At 42.5% G+C, this 12,540-nt stretch overlaps 1 protein-coding gene across 1 annotated transcript in view; it reads left to right on the top strand.

Moving 5' to 3' along the window:
* The first annotated feature begins 1,610 nt into the window (after window positions 1-1,610).
* The window catches only part of MIB1 (MIB E3 ubiquitin protein ligase 1), a 58,045-nt gene continuing 47,115 nt past the window's right edge, over window positions 1,611-12,540 (top strand). The window contains exons 1-4 of the mRNA XM_077352627.1: window positions 1,611-2,147; window positions 5,873-6,044; window positions 6,841-6,970; window positions 8,102-8,206. Of these exons, the coding sequence (XP_077208742.1) occupies window positions 1,919-2,147; window positions 5,873-6,044; window positions 6,841-6,970; window positions 8,102-8,206 (636 nt within the window). The 5' untranslated portion in view covers window positions 1,611-1,918. The remainder of the gene's footprint in view (window positions 2,148-5,872; window positions 6,045-6,840; window positions 6,971-8,101; window positions 8,207-12,540) is intronic.

Raw genomic sequence — 12,540 nt, 5'->3', positions numbered from 1 at the left:
TGGAGTTCTTAAAAACAGCTGAAAATGTCCTCTTTTGAGGTTGGCAGGCTAGGAATATTTCTAATTAGTAGCAATTATCACAGGTATTTAAAAGGAGAGTTGTCATAGTGCTTACTTGTAGTAAATTGGGAAATATGTCCTCTTTTTTGCTTTCCAAAATATGGTAAGCCTAACATAGGATCATGCTTGGAGCAAAATAGAAATAGTACAGATGCTCTGGGACAACAATATGGCAATAATAAATCCAAATAGAGTCGTCTCTTTTCAGTTACAGTTGTTTTTTAATTCTTACTTCATATGAGTCCCAATGCGTTTTGCCTGCTGGCTTTTTCAAGGGACAAATTATTAGTGTTTCAAACACACTTATTATAAGCAAATACTTGTCTCTTGGACAGAGTATAAGGTCATATTAACCGCAGCTACTCCTAGCTAATGGCATTCCAGACGCATCTGAGTTGGGGTAAAGGAGATACAAAGTATCTGTAACTGAAGAGAGACGTCTCTATTTGGATTTATTATTGCCATATTGTTGTCCCAGTGCATCTGTACTATTTCATACTGTGTCTTCACTGGAACCTACCCCTCCCAGTTCATTCATTTTTGCTGGAGCAAAAGAGAGCATGTACTATACATGAGTAGCAGAATGTGTAGTCCCTCCCCGTTTACCAAAGCAATTTCTGAGCCATTTCTTTACTGTACAGCCCTAGTACTTGTGTTTAAAAGCCCTCCTGAATTATTCCATTTTGCATAGTTTGCGGGATAATGGGTGCCTTGCTAAACTCAACCAGGAGACCATTCCATAATGCGGGGCTCATGAGTGAATGCCTGTGTATGGGTGGTGGTTGACTTTTCCCGCTTGCTGGGTGGCACCTGCAGGTGGCCCTGCTCAGATGAGTGAATTCACTGAGGGGCACAGAAAGAGAGTCTGTTCTGCAGATACCATGGACTTTGTAGGTGACAACTGATGCCTTGAATTAAGCCTTCCAACTGCCTATCTCACTTCTAAAAATAAAACCTAAATAAAAAAGAATGTGCTACATTTCTAAGGCTTGAGTGATCACCTTTCTCCCCCCCCCTGTATTTCCACATAAACATAAAGGAACCTTTGGAAGGTCATTGGACAGGGCTTGCCATTAATTAATTCTCTTTATTGTCTGATATAAGTGATGTGTTTGTGCTAACATCGTCCCGTATACTGTTCACGGGCATGCTCTTACGGCAGCGATTTCTCCTGGGCTGCCTCTCTTAACAGCCATGAGAGAGACAGACAGTGCGGCTGGACTGCGCCCTTGAAAGCGAGCTACCGGCACGTCGAGTGTTATTGAACTGATTAAAAGTTTAAATTGAGGCCGTTGACACTGATAGTTATCACGCAGGGCAAGAGATCGCTTTGTATTCTTCTTGATCTAATTCAAATCAGTTTTATGTATTCTCGATTAAAACACGCTTCCTGCCATGCCTCTCCCGGAGCTCTGCAGAAAACGGGAAAGAAAAATGCCAGACGCGTGCAAAGCCCCGTCCGGCTCCCTTGGTGTCGCTGCGGAGCTCGTCTCTTTGTTCCGAAGGGCGCTAGCCGTTCCCCCCTGAAATGGCTGAAGCGGCGCATGCGCAGGAAGAACGACGGCCTATCCTTAGACTCTCCGTGGTTGCGCTGCCGCCGTCGTGCCCGGATGCGCCAGCTGACGCGCCCGCTTGGCCTCTGCACTGGCAGGCAGTAGGGAACGGCGCGAGCGGCTCCTGTTGGGGAGGGACCACTCGGGGCACGGGGGGCGCCAGGCCGTCGCAAGCGTCGCGCTCCGCCGGCGCCAGTAGTCGAGCAGCCCGGCCGGCCGGCCCGGTGGCCCCGCGTTGGTAGTCGAGGCGCGGCGGTCGGCGCCGGGCGTTGCGAGTGAAGGCCGCGGGCGGGCGCCGGGCGAGGATGAGCAACTCGCGGAACAACCGGGTGATGGTGGAAGGCGTCGGGGCGCGGGTGGTGCGGGGCCCCGACTGGAAGTGGGGGAAGCAGGACGGCGGCGAGGGCCACGTGGGCACCGTGCGCAGCTTCGAGAGCCCCGAGGAGGTGGTGGTGGTCTGGGACAACGGCACGGCCGCCAACTACCGCTGCTCGGGAGCCTACGACCTGCGCATCCTGGACAGCGCGCCCACCGGTAAGAGGAGCTGGGCTGGGCTGGGCTGCGGGGCGGGCAGCCCGCCTGCAGGCTTCTCCTCTCTCCGGGGCCTGCTCTGCACACACCGGATCGTGCTCTCCAGAAACGCTGCAGGAGCACACTGGTAGTGCGTTATCCCAGGGGTAGTCAACCTGTGGTCCTCCAGATGTTCATGGACTACAATTCCCATGAGCCCCTGCCAGCATGTGCTGGCAGGGGCTCATGGGAATTGTAGTCCATGAACATCTGGAGGACCACAGGTTGACTACCCCTGTGTTATCCAACGTTGTGTGGAATGGTAGGGCTTCCTTGGGGGAAGAGAGACGGGCGTTCCGTCTTCTGTCTGCAGACGCCTCCTGGGCGGCTTCTGGTTTTCCAGTGAGCAACGATGGTGGGGAGAAAAAGGGTTTAAGTGGGTTTAAGCGGCTAACCGTGTTGGCTCCTAGGGAATCGCCAGGCGAGCTTGTGCTGAAGGTGCCTGTCTTGGGTGGTGTCGAGGTTACACAGTCATTTTGCACGCGTTGGATGATGCACTTTCAGTGTGGTTTTTGCATTTGGATTGTCCTGTGTGATACAGGAAAATCTGCTTTGAAAGTGCATTATCCAAAGTGCATAGCGTGCTGGGCTCTTCAGCTCTCTGCCATTGTGTCTTTAACCCTTGGATTTGTAGCTGGAGACTAGGGTTTCCCCAGGGGCTCAGCGAGGGAATTTTGATGAGCAGTAATAGGATCAAGAAAGTTCTGGGGGTGGTTAAAGGAGAGAGCAACTATTGTTGGGGGGAATAATAGGTGGAGAGTTCCCTGGTTCTTTAAAGGTTGAGGAGCTAGCTCGATGGATCTAAATCTTACTCACTGTTATCACAGAATGTTTTTACAAGAAGGTCCTGTTGTTTTCCTGGAAGGGGTCAGGCCATGGGTGTTAACACTAGTGAGAAGTTCTCAAGACCAAGGCATATTTTTTGTAAGTGGAGTGTCTTCTTTATCAGGCAGTAAACATATACAACGTAGTAGACATGATCTCAGCAATTTTCAAAAATGTTTTGTGTTTGATTTAAGTTTTCAAGCTGCTTATGCGATCAGAGACTTTAAAATAATTCCAGTTAACACCAGTTAATCCTGCCCAGCCAAGGAGAGCTACAGGGAGGCATGCCCCTTCTTTTACAAAAATATGGTAGTTATGATGTTTACGCAAAACATAATCTTTGTGCCTGTTGTAAGATAATTTGGTTGGACAACCTTGATTTTTTAAAAATGTTCCATTTGGTTAACAGTATAACAATAATAAAAAACAGATGGTTTGTTCGTTCTGTTGTTTCAAATTATGCTTCATATTCACAAGTACATTCTGGTCCATATAGAAGTAGTAGTGGGTCTTTTACACCTTGCTTTTCACTACCCAAAGGAGGCCCAAAGCAGATTACAAACACCTTTCCCTTCCTCTCCCCACAACACACAACTTGTGAGATAGGTGGTGCTGAAAGAGCTCTGACAGGACTGTTCTGTGAGGACAGCTCTACGAGAGCTGTGACTAGCCCAAGGTCACCAATCTTTTTGATGCTGGGGGCCGGCAAGTCCACCTAAATCCAGACTTTTATACAAAATTTACTTTGCATTTTAATGTATTATTTTTAAAATGATGTACTACTCTTCAAACAGCAGCCTGAGAGAACTCCATTTGTATTATTTGAGCAGTTTGTTTCTATACACTTTGCAGTCATAGGTACTTGAGGAAACATAAAATGTACCCTGGGAAAAATGTTTCTAAAATTTAGTGACTTATAACAGTTGCAGAGTGACATTTATTTTATAAATGTGATTGTTTGCAGTGTGAGTTGTCATTACTTTCTCCTGTTATTTGCTCCATCTTAAACAGTTGCTGTAGTGTGTGATACATTCCTGGGTAGTGTAATAGAAATGCAGGAAATTGAGCTTTGGAAAGAAGGAACTTTGGTATATCCATCTGGGTTGTGTAAGACTAGAACACCAATGTGTCTTGGAAAAATATGAATCAGAAGTTTTTTTTTTCTTTTGGATTTTATTTAGTGTGCGTGTGCATGTACATATAATGTTAAAAGTATTCTGGGTTAAGGTTATGGCGAATAGCAGCAAAGGATTGTTCTGAAATATTTGTCTAGGAAAACAATCAAAGCTTTATGTGGAAATTATTTTCATTGGAATAACGCTGGTAAAAATTTAATGACAACATAACGCATATGTAGCACATACTTCCCTTAGATCAGGGGTAACCAAACTGCGGCCCTCCAGATGTCCATGGACTACAATTCCCATGGGGTTTATGGGAATTGTAGTCCATGGACATCTGGAGGGCCACAGTTTGACTACCCCTGCCTTAGATTGTTTCACTTTAAGCTATACAAATCCAAAGGCAGTGGGAACTGCTGATACAGTTTTAGCATAACTGGATAATTTCTATCCCAGTGTCTAAACGTATCGCCAACCCACTTGCCTAGATTCTGCTGTCCTTTCCCCCACAGTTCGTTGTGAGTTGTGGTTCTGAAGTATATTCCATATAATCCTCAAAGTTTCTGCCGCTGCTTGGATCTCTTCATACCTTCTATAGTCAGAAGGTAAACTTCTGCAGAGAGGAGCATAAAAACATGACAACAGCCTTGCCATGCTGGGGCTTTTGGGTGATTCTTGGGCTCCGGGCAGTGGCTTGTTATGATGCACTCTGTAGATTAAGGCTAAAAACATGGAAAGGTTCAAGTAGTGCAGCTATATATGACAATCCTGCCTCCATCATTCTTTGCCTTGCATTTAAAGTGCGGAGTACTGGTATGTCATACAAGTTGCTGCTTGGAGGTTAGTAGCCATCTAAGTGACAAACTTGTGGAGCTGTTGGCCAGCTGTTGGTAAACTCTTCCTACATTCATGGTCAAAGGGAGGAGAGTATCTGAGCTGTTTGTCACGTTTCCCATGGAAATAATGCATGGTGTTTAGATGTACCGTTTGTCCAGTGAACTCTAGTTTCCAGAATGTGGTATTATTTATTGGTTGAACAGTTTACACTGATATACATGTGTTTGATTTGCATTGTCACTCATTAAGTTGTCTTCTGTTGAGTAAGAGTTGGTCTGTCATAATCACTATTGTTGACTCTAACTGGCAGGGTCTTAGAGAGAGCCTGAGAGCCAGGTTGGTGTAGTGGTTAGGAGTACGGACTTCTAATCTGGTGAGGCAGTTTTGATTCCCTGCTCTACCACATGCGGCCAGCTGGGTGACCTTGGGCTTGCCACAGCACTGATAATGCTGTTCTGACAGACCAGTAATATCAGGGCTCTCTCAGCCTCACCTACCTCCCAGGGTATCTGTTGTGGGAAGAGGAAAGGGAAGGTGACTGTAAGCCACTTTGAGACTCCTTCGGGTAGAGAAAAGTGGCATATAAGAACCAACTCTTCTTCTTTAACTGAAGATGTCCAGGGTTGAAACTACACCCTTCTGCATGCAAGGCAGGTGCTCTGCTACTGTGTCGGGGGTTCACTCCTCCAATTTTTGAATGTGTGTTGGGGCATCTGAATAGGTGAAAAATGGTTGAAGGACAACTTGCTTGCAAACTTTTGGGGCAATCGTTGGCACTGTGCAAAGAATTTGTAAAAATTAAGTAGATGTTGCAGAGCTGTTGGTTTTGGCTTACACAACAAATGCATGTTCTTAGGAGAATGCCCGCATTCCAAAATCTTGTGTATCATCTTCTCATTTTAACAGGAATTAAACATGATGGAACAATGTGTGATACTTGTCGCCAGCAACCAATAATTGGTATTAGATGGAAATGTGCTGAATGTACAAATTATGACTTGTGCACGGTATGTTATCATGGGGACAAACATCACCTACGGCATCGCTTTTACAGAATAACTACACCAGGAAGTGAAAGGTAAGCTGTAAGGGGATGGTTATGGGGTTTGTATCACACTGTAAGGTGCCTGTTCTTCATTCTTTTGCTGTTTTCCCCCATTTCTGTAATCTGTCCTAAAATAAGTTATCTTTAAAAAGAGATTGTCTCACATCTGTGTTGAAAATTCTGCATGTTCTGTCTGCCTGTTTCTATGAAGAATATAAAAATGCTGGTTCTTACCTGTGGGATTCTAAAGTGCTTGAGGCCAAGGTGGTTTTGAAGAACTAACTCTTTCCGTATTGTCCAGCAAACCAATTGAGATCTTCTTCTCAGGCCTGCTTTCTGGGCCTGAGCCTGCAGTGGTGCCACCTCACTACTGGAAAATCTTCCAGGGGTTGCTTGGCCAACTGCCTTACTCTCCTAGGCACCAGACCAAATAATTTCTCTTTACTCAGGCGTATAATTAAGGTCTTCCATTAAAAAAAAACCTCTTGTTACCTAAAAGGAGGATTGTTTTATGTGCTTTTATACTGTGGCTTTTAATTGCTTTGTTCCATTTTAGAGTTCTGTTTGTGAGTCATCTCAATCAGGTCTGATGAGGTGGCATGCAGATTTTTAAAAATATTATTTTATGTGTTCATATCTTAATCAAAAATTCTAGTTATGTAACAATATATGATGATTTAGTTATAGAAGCAGCAGCTAATCTGTTAATCTGAATTCTGAGATCTTCACTATATCGTACTTTCTACTACAAAAGGTAAAGGAAAGATATTGAGCAGCTTGCTTGTGCTGTGGAATCTATAAAAGGCACTTCATTCACATTACATTTTAGGGTTTTATTGGAGTCTCGTCGTAAATCAAAGAAGATCACTGCGAGAGGAATCTTCACAGGTGCCAGGGTGGTTCGAGGAGTTGATTGGCAGTGGGAAGATCAGGATGGTGGCAATGGACGTAGGGGAAAAGTAAGAGTTCAGATACTTCCAAGATCCCTTATCAGTTTTTGAAAAAATCTTGCCAGGACAGGAGGTTAGTTCTTTCCTCCTTTGTTTAATCACACAACAACCCTGTGAGGAAGGTCATTCTGAGACAGCACTACTTGTTAACATTCTAACCATTGTACCATGCTGGCTCTCCCAAAAATATCACCAAAGTTCTGTATTAGTCTGTATACTATTACCTGTTCATGTATTACAGTGAATGCACGTTACAGCCTGTGTGCCCATGTTGTGTATAAGAAAGAGCCAATGATTGTTCACTTTATGAATGAAAATGGGCAAGAGTACTTGGAAAAACATGGAATTTCAATCACATATTCAGCTGTATATGCCTTGAATATAACATGAGAATAATTCAACCCAAGTATAAAGACAACTGTACACTGATTCTGCATGCATTCACTGTAATTTTGTGAACAGGGCTTGTGAATGACGGTTCTAGCTGAGTTCTTAACTTCAGGGTTATTAAGTCATGACTGCTCCCTTTCTGCCTAAAATATATCCTAACAATCATTTGCCTGCATTTGTGACCAAGAAAGATGTACTTGTAGATGATTTTATTTTGTAAATGGCTCTGGCAACTGTTCCGTTACGAGTTTAAATTTGGTGGTGTCTATCCCTGTAATTCTGTTAGCAAGGAAAAAGTGATGCTGTTCTTCCCTAGGCTGCATAGGTTACCACACAAACATGACATGTATGTTGCCCCCATACTGGAGTTGGCATAGATCTATACCAGCATCTATTTACGAGTTGTCAAAAGAATTCTTGACTGCTGCAAGACTTTCTCAATAGAAAGAGATCATTAGAGATGGAGCTGCACTTTCAGAAAATGGGAAAGGGTGTGGTGTGGAAAGAGAGACAGCTGCTTCCCCAACTAGCGGACCAGAAAGTGTTGGAATTTTCATAATGGTCTATACTACTGCTTCCCTTTCCTGCCACTGTCCAGCCCTGTTGTTGGTCCATTCCCCTCACCTAATCAAGAAATATGCTTGAAAGTACTGTGATAATGAATAAAATTTTTACATCAAATTATTTTCTGTATGTTGTAGGTAAATATTATTTTTTCACCAGATATATACCTCTCTTTGATTTTGCTAGGTAACAGAAATCCAGGACTGGAGTGCATCAAGCCCACACAGTGCAGCATATGTTTTATGGGACAATGGAGCAAAAAACCTTTACAGAGTTGGCTTTGAGGGCATGGTAAGAAGTAATACAACACAAAGAGTAAAATTGCTTTGTGGGGGAATGGGGGAATAGAAAAATGGTTTGTGCTGGGCTATTTATCTTCTTTTGTGATGTCCTTCTGTCAGTTTGCAGGCTATTAAGCACTTCATTGTTCCTACAGCTGCATGGATGGGTCATGCATATGCATAGGTCTGATCTCAGTTTATTAATGCAGATGATGTAAACTTTTGAGGTGGATTCTGTCTCACTGTTACTGGCAGATAGTTTTATTAATACGTTGCCTAAGGGCTACAAATTGCTAGATAATATGGTTTCAATATTTCTTTATGGTTTAAATATGTGTGCTGTTTTTACTTTCTGAATAGTGGTCAAATATATGAGCAACTGGTACACTGGTTGCTGAACTTTCAGTCTTTGTCACTAAGTTTATGCTGATTTCAGTCATTCTAGTTTATAATAACTACACAGTCTACATAGCAGAAGTAAGACCAGTTTCTTTGCTTCTTCCCAGTAATCTGGTTTATAAATAAATTTGCTTTGATACATAGTATTAAGACAGATGCCATGTATCTTTTCAGTAAAATATTAGAATAGGTATTTAAACTTAAAGTATTTTGTCTGATTGTATGCTTACTTGGCAAATGTTGTTTTTAACCTTGGTAAATTATTATTCCATTCTTGCTAAGATTGGGATTTAACGCTGTGCATTGTTTGTTCAAACTACCAATACATTATTAAAAATTTCTTTAATTTTACTCATTTGTAAGTTGTTGGTTATATACTATTGGTGATGGAGAAAATCTATTTGAATAGAAGGTGTTCCTGTGCTGATTCTCTGTAAACTGGCCTTTAGGGGTGGTTTTGTTTTTGCCTTAAACCTTTATCCAAAGCCATGCTTTCAGCTTTTGAAGCATCTCATTTGGCTTACTTTCTGTGCATATTTGTGCATACTTTTATTCTTGTGAACTATATTAATGCAACATGTTTAGACCAGGAGAGTATTCTTGTTCCTACTTTGTAGTTTAGTACAGTTAAGATCTTTGTTTTTGATTACTAAAGTTTGTGTTTGCTGGCTTTTCTCTTCATATACATGCCACTGAGTTGATTATTGGCAGCCTGTCAGCTGATTATGCATTGTTCTATCCATGCTGCAGTCTGCCAGTTCCTTAAGTTTACTGGTCTGGGCTTTTCTCAGAGCAAATAAATAGACAAGACCTTTGCTGCAACACATGGCTGGCTTATACACCACCTGTCCCTTTGTTTGCTCCCTTAGTTTTAGATATGAGTTAGAGGAGTCCTCTCTTCTTGTTCTCTTCACTCTTCAATGTAGGTGCATTGAATGACCTTTGCCCCAGGGGAATTGCTCCAGAGATGATACCAGATGGTTGCTGCTTGGATTAGAAAGGCCAAAACAGCAGGGCAGGGGAAATAGGGTTTTCTTCTGTGTTATACCTAATAGATGTATGTGTTTAGGTCAGTTTTTTCAATCAGCACCCTATAAAAAGTGCAATTAACGATGGCTTGCAGAAACCTTTTAAATATTAAACAATAGATTTCGTTGGAATTGGTTAAATGCTAGTGATGGTCAGTGGAGCTTAAAAACGATGTATTCAGTATATTTCAGGGCAAGTACTGTTGACCCTGAAAAAATTCTTCAGTTTGTAATTTAAACCAAGAATATTATGAACTTGTATGTTGATTTTTTTTGGTGCCACTCACTGACTCCACGCCCCAATGCATTTCAAGCTCCTGTGGGTTGCCACATGCCTATTGTTGAATTACTTGACCTCATTAAGTTCTGGTTCTGTGTAAGTTTCATAGAAATGTACATGTGATTTAGAAAACAGTATTGTAACTTCTGAAGCATGACTCAAGCAATAAATGTGGTAGGATTATCTATCATGTTTGAACAATAATTCATCTAGTTTACAAATTCACTAATTCCTAATGTTAGAATCCACTAAATCCTCTCATTCCCCCCCCCCAAAAAAAAAACCCTGTTATGCCAAGAAGCAATAATCTCAGTTACAGTGTCCAGCTTCACTTTTATTTGGAAGGAAGTAATTGCATAGTGAATGTAGTGGAAACACATTCTTGGCCCATTGATGCCTCAGCTACTGCAGGAGCTACTGCCTCTTCTTTTTATGTTGACAGTATTTGTAAGTATAGAACATGTGCCAGCCATTCACGGGGAAGGGTTTTGTGATGTGGAATTTATGAGGAAAGAAAGGGAGCACTGTATAGTTGCTCAGAGAATGTCTTGCTTTTTCTGGTTGCTGCATTATTAATACATCAAATTCTCAATGCAGCCACATCTGTGAATACATCAATCCAGAGATTGGGGCCATGGACAGATAAGACAGATCTTTCTACAACCTTAATTACAGCCTTAGGTTTGCACAAAAAGGTTTTTTAATTGGTTATTTTATACACACACACTAATAGAAGCTGTGCTTGTAGCATTATGAATCAGATGCTCTGAATTGCCATTGCTAAGCAACCCCAACAATGTTTCCAGCCTTCAGGCTTTGATTTCTGTCAGTAAAAGGGAGAGGGAGGGGCCTTTTCTAAGGTGTTTTGGAGCACTGAAAGAGCAGTCACTATTGAGAATGAAAACATGAAATCTTTGTCAGTCCCCTATTTGTTAATATAACCAATTCTGAAAATAGTCTCATTGATGGTTACTTAAATCTGGAAACCAGGGTCATGAACAGATGCGTGGTTTTTCTGCAAACATGAGAAAAGCCCCAGATTTGCAGAAATATCTGATTTAAAAAAATACTTTGATAGGTTCCCCCCCAATAATAGAAGCAGCACCTGTAGTTTTAAGAAACAAATGTCTCCAGTGACTTGTGTAAGGCAACCACAATAGTATTGCCAGCTTTCAAGCTGTTAGTTTCTATCAGCAAAAGGCAGGACTCGTGTTTGGGGCTGTTTTGAGGGAGAGCATATTCGGGCCAGGCCTACCAGCAACCACCAAGAAAGATGCTGCCACATGACTTAAATGGCTCACCCAGGCCCAGCCAATTGTTCGACAGTGCTCACTCCATGACAGCCAGAGTGGTATAGTGGTTAGAATTTCAAACCAGGATCTGATATAGTCAGGTGCAAATCATTATTCTCACTTGCAGATTCTCAGCCCAATTTAACTCACAGGGGAAGAGATTGATGTAAGCTGCTTTGGGTCCCCATTGTGGAGGATGGTGGGACTACAAATGGAGTAAACAATAAATGTAGCCGAAGATTCACGGGAAAGATAAAAGGTTGGTTGGAAAGGAAGTAGAGAAAAATGAGGTTATGAGTCAGCTAGAAGGACGGAAAGAAGTAATTGTATAGGGTATACAGGAGAAATTTTGGTGACCCTTACAAGTCCTTACAAGTTTCCCACTGCATCACCAGGCTCGGCCCAGCAGATGGAACATGTAGAGTAGTGGTTTGCAACCTGGGGGTTGGGATCCCTTTGGGGGGTCGAATGACACTTTCACAGGGGTCGCAGCAGGGCAAGCAGATTGGGCGGGGGGGAATGCCATCCATACAACAGCCTTGCAGGATAGACTGAGATAGAACGTTCGTCTGGAGCAGCAGAAAAGAGGGAGATCGGCATGGTGGGACAAGAGGCAGAACTGAACCGAGAAACCCTGGGAAAAAACCAATTTATATACAATCATAAACAATAGATCTCCACACCGTTGGTCAGTTTCGGTTTAATTTCTGCGAAAGAACACTTGCATAATTTTATGGTTGGGGGTCACCACAACATGAGGAACTGTATTAAAGGGTCACAGCATTAGAAAGGTTGAGAACCAGTGATGTAGAGCTTTTCCAGGGAAAGGCTGCCAAGGGGAAGGAAGGAGGAAAATCTGAAGACACTGGGCAAAATAAAGGCAAGTTGGGTGATGGGGTGAGAAGGAAGCAGGAAAAGAGTAGAGGCTCTAGGGGCTTTCAGAGAAGGGAACGAGAGTACCAGGGAGAGTAAAATGTACTGCATAAGTCATTGTGGATGCCTTGCTTGTAACTTCCAAGTGGCAGTGCGAAAACGTGTATGAATAAAAGTTAATCATCTTTGAGTTCTTAGCCTATTGAGATGCTGTGGTAGTTGACAATAATGCTTAGAATTGTCAACAGTTATGATTTGAGCTGAGAAGAGCTATCTCTGTGCATGAATGTTTCTATTTTCACTTTTTCAGATAGGTGAATTACACTTTGGAAAGGTGTTTTAGGAAATTATTGGTTGGTGCTATGGATGGTGGTATTAGACTGGTAGAGCAAGAGATAGAGTAATTGAATATTGTTAGGAAGGAGGCATGAAGTGAAGATAAAGTAATATGTCCAGTATTGCCCATCTCAGA

The sequence above is a fragment of the Paroedura picta genome, chromosome 9, assembly GCF_049243985.1.
Source record: "Paroedura picta isolate Pp20150507F chromosome 9, Ppicta_v3.0, whole genome shotgun sequence".
Lineage (NCBI taxonomy): Eukaryota > Metazoa > Chordata > Lepidosauria > Squamata > Gekkonidae > Paroedura > Paroedura picta.
This window is presented reverse-complemented; position numbering and strand designations above follow the sequence as displayed.